The sequence below is a fragment of the Asparagus officinalis genome, chromosome 3 (genome assembly GCF_001876935.1).
Source record: "Asparagus officinalis chromosome 3, Aspof.V1, whole genome shotgun sequence".
Taxonomy (NCBI): Eukaryota; Viridiplantae; Streptophyta; class Magnoliopsida; order Asparagales; family Asparagaceae; genus Asparagus; species Asparagus officinalis.
This window is the reverse complement of record NC_033796.1, coordinates 1,450,439-1,467,429: the sequence shown is the minus strand read 5'-3', so window position 1 is coordinate 1,467,429 and position 16,991 is coordinate 1,450,439. Positions and strand designations below refer to the sequence as shown.

At 34.0% G+C, this 16,991-nt stretch overlaps 2 protein-coding genes and 1 pseudogene across 2 annotated transcripts; 2 read left to right on the top strand and 1 right to left on the bottom strand.

Moving 5' to 3' along the window:
• Positions 1,187 to 3,653, bottom strand: LOC109832478 (annotated as a pseudogene).
• On the top strand, positions 8,441 to 9,397 carry LOC109832477. Its single transcript, XM_020399832.1, has one exon. The coding sequence runs from the start codon at positions 8,441 to 8,443 to the stop codon at positions 9,395 to 9,397; it is 957 nt and encodes a 318-aa protein (XP_020255421.1).
• LOC109832476 lies at positions 9,647 to 11,368 on the top strand. The gene is made up of 4 exons (XM_020399831.1): positions 9,647 to 9,817; positions 10,277 to 10,457; positions 10,707 to 10,966; positions 11,300 to 11,368. The coding sequence occupies exons 1-4, from the start codon at positions 9,647 to 9,649 to the stop codon at positions 11,366 to 11,368; spliced, it is 681 nt and encodes a 226-aa protein (XP_020255420.1).

Below are 16,991 nucleotides of genomic sequence, written 5' to 3'. Positions count from 1 at the left end.
ATAAATATATTTTCTTCCTTGATTTTCTAATGAAGCACTTACAAAAAATTAATTATCTGGAACACCGATAGATGACCGTGCGTTTGGGGTGCCCTTAGCCCTTAGCGGCGCTTAGGGTTTTGATACCCCCGGTCTAAAGGATCGTGGGGAAGTTCACTCGTCAAGCCGAAAACAGAAGTAAAGTATTTAGCCATAGTTTGTTGAATTTGCGCCACCTTATATTAAAAGCTACTAAATTTACACGATCTCAAAATCTACACAAACAATTAAGAGCATCTCCAACAGCTTCCCCATCTTCTTGAAATACTCAATTTTGGAGAATATAGAGGGTTTTTTTGGTCCAACAGATTCCCCATCACATTCCCCAAAATAGGGAAGGAGGAGAAAAAATAGGGAGCCTTCCCCAAATCTGCAGCATTCTCCAAATTTTTGGAGAGAGCTTTATTATTGTAATAAATGCGATTTTTCAAAATGGGGAAGCTGTTGGAGTTGGAGCAAAAATAATTTAGAGAATATGACTTTTGTTTCTCCATTTTGGAGAAAATTTTGGGGAAGCTGTTGGAGATGCTCTAAGATCAAGGTAGGATATATTTGGAGTTGATACTTGAAGAAGGCATAAATATTTGGAATCTTAGAGGTCTGGGCTTCAACCAACTATTGGCCCTTCTTCCGCCGAGCTCCTACCAATAGCAACCAACCAAAGATGGGGTTACGTTTTAGCTGACCTCGTGTTAATTTGGGCCAAGTCAGATTGGGTTACGTTTTAGCTGGCCTCATGTTTGGCCCAAGTCAGTTGTCAACACCAATAGAAGGCCTCATTGATACAATTTAATTTGTTTATTTTTTTTATTTTTTTTAAAAAAACTGGCTTTAACTAGTTCAAAGTTAAAAACGAGGTAAAAATATGGTTTGGTCAGCTGAGTTCATATGGGGATTGTCAAAGGATAGAAAAAGAAAAAAAAATGTATGGATATTACATAGCGATCATGGAGATAGAAAGTCATTCTACAATATTATCATTAATAAATCATTAAGAATTACGAAGTTAAGTCATGTCAGGGCCGGACCTGACATTTTCGAGGCCCTTGGCGAAAATAAAATTTGGGGCCCTTTTTAATAGAAAAAACGCTAAACTTTTAATTCATAACAACGATAATTTATTATTCCAAAATATAAGATTACAAAATTAGAGAAAACAATTTCTTCGAGCATTGTTTGAAGCAAAGTCGTTTATGATAGAATCAATATCTATGTTTTGTAACATCTCATGCTCGATGCTTAGAATTGCCAAATTGCCCAGCCTTTCTTGTGCCATTGTTGAACGCAAGTACGTTTTGATCAACTTCAATTTTGAAAAGCTTCTCTCCGCTGATGCTACAGACACAGGAACAGTCAATAAGATTCGATAAGCAATAGAAACATTTGGATAACAATCAGCATGTTTAACAAATTCTAAAATTTGGACCGCTGTCATTGACACATTGGGTAAAGTCATTCGCAACACTCTTAATTCAGAAAACATATCATTAAGATCAATATCAGATGAATCATTATGAGATAAAATGCTTCCAAGGTGATTGCAACAATCTCTTAATTGAATATCATCCAACGACTTCAACTTATCTGAATCACATAAAAATCCAAAAATACTTTCAAATGTCTTTAGTTGTTCAAATCTCTCTTTCAGCGAAGCAATTGCCATATCCACAACAACAAAAAAATAATTAACTCTAAAAGAGTCCTCCGCAGATTGTATTTCTTCATTATGATCACTTTCATCAAATTGTTTTTTCCTAATTATACGACGCTTTGTTGCAAATGTAGGATCCACGTTCATATCAAATGCAACAGTTCTAGCAATATCCAGACTCTTTTCAAACCCATCATTTCTAAATTTTTCAAAATATAACATTACATCTTGCACCTGATTCATAGTGGTGTCAATGTGCATATTTTTATTTTGCAATTTTTTGCTCACAATGCTAATAGCAAACAAAATGTCATACCAAATAATCATACCAAGTAAAAATTCAAAGTTTTCTATTGCAGTGACCAAAATTTCAGCTTCACTCTTCGTTTTCGCATCTTCTGAAGATTTATATAATTCTAACAAAGCCAATCTTATTTGTGGGGCTTGAAATCTAATGGCTTTTACACTTTTAACTCTACTCTCCCAACGAGTATTACACAAAGATTTCACAGTAAATGAAGAAACATTATCAATCAAGACCTTCCATCGCTTAGTAGAACTAGAAAATAAAGAATATATGCGTTGCACAACTCCAAAAAATAAAATAGCTTTAACACAAGAATGTGCCATATCACTAAGAGTAAGATTGAGACTATGACAAGCACATGGCATATATAATGCTCTCGGATTGATTTCAAGTAATCTATTCTGAACTCCTTTGTGTTTACCTTTCATATTGGAACCATTATCATAACCTTGCCCTCTGATATCATCAACATTAAGGTCAAATAATTTTAACACATTCAATAATTCATTAAAAAGCCCTAGTCCAGATGTATCGTCTACCTTCAAAAAATCTAAGAAGTACTCTTCTACTTTTACCTGATTGCTTGACATATTAACACATCGAACAACAAGAACCATTTGTTCTTGATGACTGATATCTGGAGTACAATCAAGAATTACAGAAAAGTATTTTGTTTCTTTGATTTTTTTTATGATAGAACTTCTAACAGTATGGCCTAGACGAGAAATTAATTCATTTTGAATTTTGTGGCTAAGATAATGATAATGAACTTCATGATTTTCAATACGCCTAACATGATCTTGCATTATTGGATCAAATTCTGCAATCATCTCCACAAGTCCCAAAAAATTTCCATTGCTATTTTGATAGAGTTTCTCATTAGATCCTCGAAAAGCCAAATTGTTTTTAGCAAGGCATTTTATCACAGCTACTATTCTAACCAAAACTTGCCGCCATCGTTCCTTTTCTTGCATAATATGCTTTTGCAAGTCTTTATCAATTGTTTGATTTTTACTCAACCTTAATCTAAGCTCATTCCAAGAGTTCATGTTAGTCATATGCTCAATACTATTTTCATGGTCAGATAGTCTCTTGCAAATATTTTTCCAGTCTCTCAATCCATCATTTGCTAATAAAGTTGTATTGCTATTAGATTTGAACAATTTGCAACAAAAGCAAAACACTTTATCGACAAGTTTAGAGTAAATCAGCCATTTTCGATCACTGGTTTCTCCATTATTCAATTTTCTAGAATAATGGGTATATGCAAAATGCCTGCGATCTTCATCTAAAGGGAAATCAATTTTCAAATCTCTGTCAAATCCCTTCTCAACTAAAATGTCCCTTTCTTTGTTATCAAGGTTTTTCCAAGTGCTAGGTTCATATATATCAAAATGTGGTAAAGATTGCCTATCATCACCAAAATTTTCAGTTGTGAATTCAGTTTCACTAGGCAAAACATTTTCATTATTGAATTCACTTGAAACAATATTTTCATCACTTAAAGCTCCATTTGATTGTTCACTAACAACAGGAATACTTGAGCTTTTAGAGAAAAATTTGTCAATAGCTCCTTTTTGTGATTCAACTAGTTCATCTACTTGTTTTTTTCTTTTTCCTTTTTTCATATCCAGACAAGTATTTCCGAGGCGACATTTCAAAAAGTAGCTAAACAATTCTATAAAAATTAAAACACAACAATACATGTAATTTGCAGCTTAAAAGGGGAAAAAGGAATAATAGCACCTGATTATGAAAATGCCCAATTGCTCAAATGATCAAGAAGATTATTGCAATGCATCACTTAATCACTGTTTGCCTCTTTCAGAATATAATTTTAATTGAACAAAACTTATATTGATTCCTTTTTATAATGAATTAAGGAGTAAATTTAATTATTATCAAACGGCTAAATCTTTAATTGTGCTCGTTTGTTACAAGAAAAAAGCAAAGGATTTTAATAGATTACCTTTGATTGAAGAGATGTATAATGTCAATTTGGAATTGCCGCCGAAAGTGCCGCTTTCATCAATGCTTTCCTTGCCGCTTGGGTTTTCTATGTAAATGATGCATTGATGCTAATAATTGTAATCTATGTGATATGGTTGATGTATAAGGAGTAAGGAGTAATAAAATGGATCAGCTTATTGGACTATCTATAAGGAAATGGATTAGTTGTTGGACTAATAATCTCTTGGGCCAGAAAACTTAAAAGACTATACTACGATTTTAAAAATTTGGGGGCCCCTTTTCAGCGGGGGCCCTATGCGGTTGCCCCCCCTGCCTTAGCCCAGGACCGGGCCTGAACCCACGCCAACTCCGAGCTCCGCGACCACCCATCGCCAGCGAACTCCAAGACCCATCGTGAGTCATGTCAATATAGAATAGTGATTATGTCATGTCCGCTATGTGGATCTTCAAACTTAACAAGCAGTCAAGCTTCCGTGACCATTTTATTATAAGTTCCGTAACAAGAATGTATCTGTTGTTATAGATAATTAATTGTAGTTAACATATTGTTTAAGGGGGTGTTTGGTTGCATTGTTTTTGAGAAATGTTTTCTCAAAAAGTACAAACAATGGTATTTTTGTAATTAAGAGTTTTCTATAGATTTCCACAAACTTTGTTTGGCTCAAAAAAGATTTACAGAAATGTTTTCTGTAAAGTATAAAAAAGTACCAAAATTTATAGAAATTGATTTCCTTCTAAAATGGGCGGGAATCTCTTGGAAATCTAACGCATTTATTATTTAAATAATAAAACTCATTAACACTTTTCTTTAAAGTTCTCACTTTTCTATAAAGTTGGTGGTGTTTGGTTACATTTCTATAAATTATAGGAAATGTTGCTATTTTCCCAAAAGTTATGAGTCATTTTCTTGTTTTGAACCAAACAAGCACAATACAAAAAATAAGAAAATTTGTACTTTTTAACTTCTTAAAACTTTTTCTATAATTTTTTTAAGAAATACAAGGAAATCAAATTTTAGATGGAAAACATTTCCTATAATTTATAGAAATGTAACCAAACACCCCCTAACTTTCAACAAAAAAAATGTATGCTATCATTCTATCGAAAAAAAAAGGAAAGAAAAGAAAAGAAAATAATATTTCTATCATAACTACAATGAAGTTTAATTGTTTTGGGGCAAATGTAATTTTTATTTCCTCCTTTTTTCTGTAGTAATTTTGTTTTGGAGCAAATAGTAATTAAAAATACTGTCTTTAATTAGTTCAACGTTAAAAACAAGATGAAAATATGGTTCGGTCAGCTCGGTTGATATGGGATTGTCAAAGTTTAGAGAAAGAAAAAAAAAAGAAAAATGCATGTTTGGATTTTAGATAGCGACTACTAACTTTTTACAATTGTCTGAGATGAGATTGAACGTCATAATGACATCATATACATACACGAACAATTTACAATATTATCATCAGTAAATCATTAACAATTACAAAGGTAAGTCATGTCATTATAAAGTAGTGATTATGTCATGTCCGCTAATGGATCTTTCAAACCAAACAAGTAATGAAGCTTCTGTGATCACATTATTATAAGCTCCGTAACAAGAATGTATATGCATGCTACGTACTCTATAAATAATTAACTGTTTAATTTTCAACCCAAAAAAAAAATCTATTCTATCATTCTATCATCATCAATAACAACAACATCAAAATCTATTTTATCATAACTTAACAATATAGTTTTATTGTTTTGAATAGACTTAATTTTCATTTCCACCTTTTCCCCGAACATTGGTAGTACGTAGGTTATCCTCATCATGTTTATAAGATAAGTATATATATGAATTATAGTGAGGGTAATGCTAAATCAAGGAATGCCATTTATTTCCTTCAATCCCCTAAGGTGCCACTTGGTGGCTATTTACGTGAGGGATCAAAGAGACTTAATCGTTTCTTAACTTATCAAATACAAACAATTAATACAAGGGTGGGTTAACCTTTTATACTTTGCCAAACATAAAAACTGTAAGGGTTAAGCTAACCCCTCTGTTTATGAAAAAAGTCTAAATCCTCGTTATACCCAGACACTAAAACTAATCACAAGAGCTAAAATGAAACTTATTTTACAGGTTAATATAATTTAGTTCTTCGAGTTATCAAATAGACTAACTATGTTAATCTTTCTTCCTAATTATTCTTCTGTGACTCTTCGCCAAATGGAGCCTAAAGAATTGTATCTCATTTTGTTAAAATAAAAAGATAAGCATGTCATTTCCTACTAATTCACAAGATGTCCACCCTTTGAAGTCCGACCTAGGGATTTTGGTTGTCTCGAAGTGGTGAATTGATCTAATTAGACAGCTAATGCAGGACACTTGTCTTACTAAGTAGAGACTATTACTCAATAATTGAAGCACTACAACATATTAAATTTAAGGATTACACAAAAAATATTAAAATTATTCATGAAATTTTATTTCTCCTTTTGTTTATTTACTTTTCTCACTATGCAAATCACATGAAAATATATATTTATATTATTTTATCATGTGTATCACCGATCATGCATTTTATTCTATAATGAAACAAAAAAAAATCATATAACTAATAGTAATAGAGGATTAAAAATAAAATAAGCTAAGGAGTTAAAAGGGCGGCCTGAATGGTGCAGGATAGCATGTGATTTTTTGCTGCTATCCTGCTCCCCCGCAGAGATTTTTGAGTTCTTGATGGCTAAAAATAAGAAAATTAGTGGGGAAAAAATCCTGGAGATCGGATTGAGAGCATCTATGATGAATTCGGCTACTTTAGAGGATCAACCTGAAGCTCGGAGTGAAGAAGATGATGAATTTTTCATTGAAATAGGATCAACTGATCCAAAAGGGGGGAAGAAGTCTAGATCTATGGCGGAAATTTTGAGTTCTGTCATTCATGTGCAAGATCAAGTGTGTGTAGATCGATTATCAGGAGATCCAGAAGATCAGCTTGTATTAGATTGTCTTCCCACTCCTGGTTCTAGTAGATCTACTAGGGTATCATGGGTAGATGAGATGGATTATGGTAAAGATTCTATAAACTCTTCTTTAAATCATGAGATTCAGAAATCGATAAATGATTCAGGGGAAAATTGATTCTGGTTAATGAGAATGTTACTGTTACATTGAATGCAGAAAAGAGAAATAATAAAGTGTTAAGCAGAGAAAATTTGGAATCCAGTGTATTGTCTGGAGTGAAATCCAAAGAAGATAATGAAATGCCCCCGATAGAATCATAAAAAAAAATGAAACAGAGGAAAAAATAGGAAAAAGCTGGGTTAGCCTGTTTGCTGATAATAGGAAACTTGGAAGTGGAATGAATTTGAACTATGTTCCCATTGAAAACAAGGATATAGTAACTTTTGATGATGAGGAATGGAATGAGGATATCTCAGTTTGGCAATCTTCTCTAATTGGTCAAGTTTTAGGTCTGAATGTCAAATTCAAGGCCATGGAAGCCTATGTGCAAAAAGTCTGGAAACATTTGATGCCGGAAGTTTGCCTTCTAAAACATGGAATTTTTCTGTTTAAATTCAAAGAAAAAGAAGACATGAATGAGATTTTGTGTAAGGGACCTTGGTTCTTTGGTTCAAGACCCCTCTTGCTGAAGCCTTGGTCTAATGGAGATGAAATTGACAAAATAAGGGATTGTGTATATCCTATGTGGATACAACTTCCAGCTCTGAGGCTAAACCTGTGGAATGCTAAAAGCATTAGTAAGATTGTTAGTGCTATAGGGTGTCCCATAGCTACTGATAGGTTAACAGCAAATAGGCAGCGCTTGGCATATGCAAGAGTGCTAGTAGAAGTTAATATGCCCTCCCCTCTTCCAGATCAAATCATCATTCAAGGTCCAAAAGGGAAACAAATTATACAGAAAGTGATATATGAATTAAAGCCTAAATGGTGTAATTTGTGCAAGCTAGTAGGGCATGATACACAATCCTACAGGAGACAAGTGAAAGCACAAAGATGGATTCCTAAGAAAAATCCTACATCTGGAAATGTTGAGAAGGAGAGAGCTAATGTAATACCTGATTCTCATATACAGAAGCTGAATGTTGATAGACAGGAAGATCAGGTTAAAAATGTGCAAATTCAGCCTACAGAAAATGAACTTAAAAAATTACAATCTGAAATAAATTTAGATCAGCAGGCTGTTGGATATGAAGGGTGTACTCATCACTTGAAACAGGTCAATGATGTCCTAAAACAGACAATAGTAGGTGAACATGTGAATGAAGATTTGCAAGCTTCTGCAGTTGAATCTGGACAGCGGTCTATGCACAAGTCTGTGCATGTTGTTGTGCATGACAAATAGCTCATGGGTACATGTTCAAAAAGGCAAACACATTAAGTCCACTATCCCTACTAATTCTTTTTCATACTTAGATATATTGGATATTGATCCCTCTACATTGGATAGAGGAGGTGGTCAATAATGAATATATCATTCTGGAATGTAAGAGGATTAAATAAATCATCTAAACAGCATTTAATAAAGTTGTTCTTATCTCAGTATCATCTGTCCTACATTGCTTTGCTCGAAACAAAGATTAGAGAAAGCAGATTGAAGGATGTAGCAAAGAAAATTGCAAAAAACTGGAACTGGCTATCTAATGTCACTAATCATGGAAAAGCTAGGATATGGATTATGTGGAATCCAAATATTCTTGACATTCAAGTTAACAAGATATCAGATCAAAGTATCACCTGCAAAGTACAATCCTTGGATGAGAGAATGAAATGTGTTATTACTTCAATATATGGTTTAAACCAAATGCAAGCAAGAAAGGATTTGTGGCTGGAATTGAAGATGCTACAACTCTCCACTATAAATGAACCTTGGCTTTTATGTGGTGATTTCAACACTGTTATCAGTAATGATGAAAAGTTTGGTGGATCAATTCTTTCTGAAGCTGACACAAAGGATTTTAGAGATTGTATTAAAGACTGCAACTTAAATCATCTAAAAACAACTGGTTGCTTTTATACTTGGAATAACAAACAAGATCAAGACTCAAGAGTGTGGAGTAGATTGGACATGGCTCTGGTGAATGATGCTTGGATTCACTTGTATACTTCTAGTCAGGTTGAATTCTTACTCCCTAGATTTTCTGATCACTTCCCTGCTTTGGTATATTTTTATGATGAGTGTCCAGGTGGGAAGAAACCATTCAAATTCTTTAATATGTGGACAAAGCATGATAGCTTCCTTCTAGTTGTTACTACAATTTGGCAAACAAAAATTGATGAGTATAAAATGTACTCAGTTTGCATGAAGCTTAAGCAACTAAGAGGAGCTCTTAAAGACATTAACAAGAAGCATTATTACAATATCAGTGAGCAAGTTCAAAGAGCTAAGTTTGCACTTGATGAAGCTCAAGGAAACCTCTAGATCAGCCCTCTCAATCCAGAGTGTATTGCTAAATTCAACAAGCTTCAGGATTGTGAGCTTTCTTTTTTCTAGCAAAAAGCTAGGATTAAATGGAGTGTTCAAGGGGATAGGTGCACTAATTTTTTCCATTCAAGTATAAAATATAATAGACATCATAATAAAGTGTTGGTGCTCTATAATAATTTGGGACAAAGAATAACTGATTAAGAAGAGATTACCAATGAACTGGTGTCTTACTACAAAGGCTTGATGGGGACATCCACAGTCACTCTTTCACCTGACATCCATGTCATTCAAGTTGGGTCATGCTTATCTGAATCACAAGCTAATTTCCTTTCTAGACCAGTTTCGAAAGAAGAAATAAAGAATGCTATCTTCTCAATGGATGATAACAAGGCTCCAGGCCCTGATGGATATAGGGTATAGCATTCTACAAATCAGCTTGGCCTGTGATTGGGGATGAGGTATCATCAGCTATTCTAGACTTCTTCAAGAATGGGAAAATGTTAGGAATGGTCAACTCTACTTCCATCACTCTAATACCAAAGATACAATTTCCTAAATCACCCTCTGATTTCAGACCTATATCTTGCTACAACTGCCTTTATAAATTCATGTCCAAGATTTTAGCATATAGAATTAAACCAATTATGGGGTACATTGTGAATGAGGCCCAAAGGGCCTTTGTCAAGGGAAGACAAATTACTAGAACATTTCCTTGGCTCATGAGCTTGCCAAGAATTATACCAGGAAGAACATCTCACCACGAATCATGATGAAACATTTCCTTGGCTCATGAGCTTGCCAAGAATTATACCAGGAAGAACATCTCACCACGAATCATGATGAATATTGATATTAGAAAAGCTTTTGATACAGAATTATACCAGGAAGAACATCTCACCACGAATCATGATGAATATTGATATTAGAAAAGCTTTTGATACAAACAATTGGGACTTTTTGAAAGAAATGCTTCAAGGGCTGGGGTTTCCTACAGTAATGATTAAATGGATAATGGCTTGCATATCTTCCCCTAAGTACTCTATTTCTCTTAGTGGTACACTTCATGGATATTTTGAAGGAAGGAGAGGGTTAAGGCAGGGGGATCCCCTATCCCCATACCTATTCATTTTGGGCATGGAGTACTTGTCGAGAAAATTGGACCTTTTAAAAAGTGACAAATTATTCAGATATCATCCAAAGTGTAATAAGCTTAAAATTTCACATCTTATTTTTGCGGATGATCTGCTTCTCTTTGCCAAAGGGGACTTGAATTCAGTTCAAAAACTATATCAATGAATTAAAGATTTCAGTGAGATCACTGGTTTGGAAGCTAATATGGATAAATGTTCTGTATACTATGGTAGGGTGAATGATTCTGTCAAAGTGGCTATTCACAGTTTCCTGGGATTCACCGAAGGCACTATTCCTTTCAGATATCTGGGTGTACCTCTGAACTATAAAAGGCTTACAAGTGAGGATTGTAATCCTCTTATTGAAAAAATATCAAGCCAGTTTCAAAAGTGGTTAAAGCATAATAACCTATCCTATGCAGGGAGAATTCAGGTGATTAAAAGTGTGATTATTGGGGTTCAAAACTTTTGGACATTAAATTTCATACTTCTTGTTAGAGTATCCCTGATGATCGATGAGTTGTGTAGGAAGTTCTTATGGGGTAAATCTGAAAATTATTTTAGAACTCCGTTGGTATCATGGGATAAAATTTGCAGCGAAAAAAGACAAGGTGGCTTGGGTGTATTCTCTGCTTCTATTTGGAACTTGGCATCAGCTTTAAGAAGCTTATAGTATATTCATATCAATAAGGAAGTGCTGTGGGTAAAATGGATCATGGAAACTACTTAAAACATTCAGATATCTGGCATGTTAATGCAATAACAGGGGACTCGTGGTGTTGGAAACAACTTATCAAAATCAGGAATAAAGCTCTGGTTGTTTTGGGAGGAGTAGATAACTTGATACAAATACTGAGTTCTTGCTATAAGAAATCTAAAATTTAGCTGTCTGCAGTTTATGAAAAATTCTCTCCAATGACTCAGAGTGTGACCTGGTTCAGTACAGTGTGGGGAAATATGAACTACCCGAAGCATGCATTTGTGTTTTGGCTTGCGTCTCTGAACAGACTTCTTACTCAAGATAGATTGATGAACAGAGGTATTATTAACACAAATACATGTTATCTGTGTTCGACTACAATGGAAGGCAGGAATCACCTGTTTTTTACCTGTTCTTACTCAAGAGAAGTGTGGTTAACTATTATGGACTGGCTCAAGTTTGAATGGCAAGCCTGTGAGTGGAATACACTGATGGACTAGTTTAATACCAAGTTGAGAGGCAATGGTTTCAAACAGAATATGAAGAGGATGGCAATATCGACGACAATATACAGCATCTGGAGGGAGAGGAATCTTAGATTCTTTCAGCAGAAGACAAGAAGCACAGTTCAAGTGGTTCGGAATATCAAAATTGATATCTTAACCATTTACATGAACAATCCTTTTTCATTTAAAAATAGAGATTGGATTTTCTCTTTGTAAAAGTTAGATAGAATTGTTGTTAGAAGTTTTTTGTTTGTTTTCTCTCTGAAGAGATCTTGATGTTCAAAACTTTTTCAATTTGGTAAATGAATAAAATTACTTCATTGACCAAAAAAATAAAGGATTAAAAAATTTATTTTTTCTAACATAATAAAATTTATTTTAAAATAAATTTATGTCTTTTGCACGTGCAACAATGCTAGTTATAAGTACTCATATATAAATCATCATAATAAGTAACACGCAGGACGATAAAATTTGTTATGACAAACTCCCCAGGATAAGCTAATATCAATCACACGATTGCACGAAAAATATCAAGAACACACGAACACAAAGATATACGTGGTTTGGCTTGTAGTCTACGTCCACGGGCGAATGAGGAGAAAAGCTTTACTAATTGTGAGGAATACAAAGTGAAATCTCTCAATCCTAAATCACACCCCAAAAACCTAATACAATGTACTCTTAACTGAAGGAGCAAAAGTGAAGAATATCAAATAGGCTTCACAAAAGAACTCTCTCTTCTTGATTGGTGCTCTAAAAATCGATGATAATTATTGGCTTGAAAGAATGTTCTTATATAGCATTGAAGATCCCAGCTCCTTGATGCCTAAGGAATAAGAGTTCTAATAAGAATAGAAGTCCACATGTTCTAAAACCCAACAAGAGTCCAAGTAGGAATAAACATCTAATATGATTGGTTGTGTAAAGTCTAATATAAGTAGGACTATTGATCAAAGCAAACCAACCTAAAAAAAACTCCCAAAGCAATATGAATTTGAGTATTTGAGTCAAACTATAATAAAATTTACATTGAAATCTAATGTTAATTACACATGCATGCAGATATGCTAGTATCTATAAAAGGGAATTGTTTTAAGGGAAAAATGCTTTCAGCCCCCAAAAGCCAAGAAAACGTGCTTTCCACCCCCAAGACTTTGTCAACGAGTGTTTTACCCCCAAAAATAAAGATTCTGTTCTCTGAGCCCCCAAAACACAAAACCCAAGAGATTAAAATATGTGAAGACTATAATACCCTTATCTCTTTCTTTCTTATTTTATTAAAATATAATGAGGATTATTTTATTATTTTTATTTTCTCTCTCTTTATCATGATGTACTAAGATGGTAGTTGAAATGATTGATGATGATAATTTTATTATTTTTATTTTTTTATTATTTTCGTTATTTGTATTGGGAGATTGTTAAAGTTACGAGTTAATTGTTAAGGTTACGAGTTAATTATTAATGTTACAGGTTAATTGTTAAGGTTATGAATCCTCTCTCTCTCTCTCTCTCTCTCTCTCTCTCTCTCTCTATCATGATGTTACTTTGATGATATTGAAATGATTGAAGAGGATTATTATTTTATTATTTTTGTTTTTTATTCTTTTCGTATTTTTAGAATATTCGTTGTTAAGGATAATAGTTGGTTGTAAAGGTTATGCATTGATTGTTAAGGTTACGGTTTGGTTGTTAAGGTTACGGGTTTGTTGTTAAGATTATGGGTTTGTTGTGTAGGTAACAGATTTATTGTTAATGTTACGGGTTTAATTGTTAAGGTTACGAGTTTAATTGTTAAGGTTACGTGTTTAATTGTTAAGGTTATGGGTTTAATTGTTACGGTTACGGTTATTAAGGTTACAGGTTTAATTGTTAAGGTTACATGTTTAATTGTTAAGGTTACAGGTTTAATTGTTAATGTTACGAGAGAGAAAGAGAGAAGGGATCCATAACCTTAACAATTGACCCGTAACCTTAACAATTAAACCTGTAACCTTAATAATTAAACCAGTAACCTTAACAATTGACCTGTAACCTTAACAATTAACCCGTAACTTTAACAATTAAACCCGTAACCTTAACAATTAAATTCGTAACCTTAACAATTGACCCGTAACCTTAACAATTAAACCCGTAACCTTAATAATTAAACTCGTAACCTTAACAATTGACCCGTAACCTTAACAATTAAACCGTAACCTTAACAATTAAACCCGTGACCATAACAATTAAACCGTAACCTTAACAATTAAACTCGTAACCTTAACAATTAAATCTGTAACCTTAACAATTAAACCCATAACCTTAACAATTAAACCGTAACCTTAACAATTAAAACCGTAACCTTAACAATTAAACACGTAACCTTAACAATTAAACATGTAAACTTAACAATTAAACACGTAACCTTAACAATAAATCTGTAACCTACGCAACAAACTCATAACCTTAACAACAAACCCGTAACCTTAACAACCAACCCGTAACCTTAACAATCAATGCATAACCTTTACAACCAACCATTATCCTTAACAACGAATATTCTAAAAATACGAAAAGAATAAATAACAAAAATAATAAAATAATAATCCTCTTCAATCATTTTAATATCATCAAAGTAACATCATGATAGAGAGAGAGAGAGAGAGAGAGAGAGAGAGAGGATTCATAACCTTAACAATTGACCCCTAACATTAACAAGTAACTCGTAACCTTAACAATTAACCCGTAGCTTTAACAATCTTCTAATACAAACAACAAAAATAATAAAAAATAAAAATAATAAAATAATCATCATCAATCATTTCAACTATCATCTCAGTACATCATGATAAAGAGAGAGAGAAAACGAAAATAATAAAATAATCCTCATCATATTTTAATAAAAAAAGAAAGAGAGAGAGAGAGAAGGGTATTATGGTCTTCACATATTTTAATCTCTTAGCTTTTGTGTTTTGGGGGCTCAGAGAACAGAATCTTTATTTTTGGGGGTAAAACACCCGTTGACAAAGTCTTGAGGGTGGGAAGCACGTTTTCTTGGTTTTTGGGGGCTGGAAGCATTTTTCCCTTGTTTTAATACAGTCTTCAGTACTTTAGCTCAGCAAATGACGCTAGACGTCCTTCAAAATTGTCTATTCGTTAATTAATGCCATCTCCTCAGTCAAATTGTACATTTCACTGACTATGCTTATTCTACGTGTACAAGTCTTCGATACTGATTGTAAGTTTACCCTCTTTTCATTAATTTTCTGGTTAGGAGCGTGTTGGGACAGAAAGAACCGCCCACATGTTGCGGAAGCGAGTAACCTGGAGAGAAAACCTAGCTTAAGTTTACACAAAACTCAAACCAAACCAAATCAAGCAATAGCGTAATAACAAAACAAAAGTAAAGTAGACGAGACGCAGAATTTACGTGGTTCGGCAAATTTGCCTACGTCCACAGAGGTGTGTAGAGGGATTCCAATATGAAGGAGAAACACCTGACGACTTGTATAATCCACAAGCTCGTCCCAAAGAGTTAAAGCTACGATCTTTACTCAAGAAAGAACAATCTCCCTCTTGTACAATAGCTCCAAGCAAACTATCTTTCTCTCTCTCAAGATCTCTCTCAAATTCGTTTAGAACACCCTTAAAAAACCCTAGAAAAAACAACTTGTATTTATACCAAATAACAAACCCAAACATATTAGGAAAGAAACGAACTGGGCTTCTGATCGCGTCGCGGTCGACCACACATGAAGCCGTAGTCGACCGGCCAGAGCACTGACTGTAGACTTGAGCTCGTGCACATTTTCGGTCGACCGCACATGCGTCTGCGGTCGACCGACCAGAGTCCTGACTTTTCCGCTTGTAGACACATAGCCCGCGGTCGACCGCACTAGTATCCGCGGTCGACCGACCTGCTAGATTATTGTTTCTTTCTGCTTCTGTTATTTCGGCTGTTTCTTCTACAGAGCGGTTGCTGCTTGTCCCTTATGATTAAACGTTGAACGAGAAATAGATTAATTTATGTTATTCTTTTCTATTAAATATTTTCTTGATTTCCTTCCTATTCTACAAGTACATACCATTTATCCAAATGAAAACTACTTTGCCCAACCGATATACAAAAACAAATTCGGTTAATATCCACGTAAAATTAATATTATCTTGCACAAAACTGACTTTCTGTGCATATTAAGGGGCTGTTTGGTTCCCTGTTTTTGAGGGAAAAGCTTTCTTGAAAGCCTGTCAAAAGTGTCAAAAGTGTCACTTTTTGGCAGGCTTTCACCAAAAATCGTCTCTAAAAAAGAAGATTTTGACTGAAAGCCTGCCAAAAAGTGACATTTTTGGTATTTTTGGTAGGCTTTCAAGAGAGCATTTCCCTCAAAAACAGGGAACCAAACAGTGGGTTACTTCCACCCATCAACCTCATTTAGGGATAAAGATGTACGGAATTCCTTCAAATTTAAGGTTTCATTCCACCTTGAATTCCTTGGGGTTTTTTCCCCAGCTTAACTTAAGGCAATATGCGCGAGTCTTTCCACGTAAATAATTGAATTACAATTCATGAAGCATAAGGTGCATTATTTTTCCATGCAAATAATTTTTGTAATCCAGAACTTCAGGCTGATAAGTATTTTTGGATCAAAATCATGAGATCATGTATGTGACAGATAATGTGTTCTTACGAAAACGCATCACACTACTTAAAATCTTAAGAAAACGCATCACACTACCTCATGATTAGTTTCTTGAACTTTGGGTCAAAAAAGGAATCGCTGATAACCCGTGAGTTTTGGATATTCAATAAAGCTAACACTATTGATCTATTTTGAGAGACTTATGAATGAAGCGCAGGCCTCGCTGCTTTTTATTTATTTATTTATTTATTTTGGATGGAACCCAGCTGTTATGTTTTTGGTACGGCAAATAGAGAAAATTGCAAACATTCTAGGCAAATAAGACACATCTCAATTTTTATCACCGCAGAATGAAATCAATTGACCATTTCAACAGTAAGACTCCGAAATTTGAGGAATTTATATATAGATTAGTTTCTTGAAGACTGTTCCAACAAAGGCTTACGTTGGTGCTAATAAATAACATTTTAAGGCATGAATACACATGTTTCACATATAAGCAACTAGACTTTTATGAATGGTTAACATGTAATAAAAACAATCTTACCAACTACAGAATGCAATCAATTGATGATTTCAACAGTATGACTCTGAAATTTGAGGAATTTATATATACAAATAAGACGT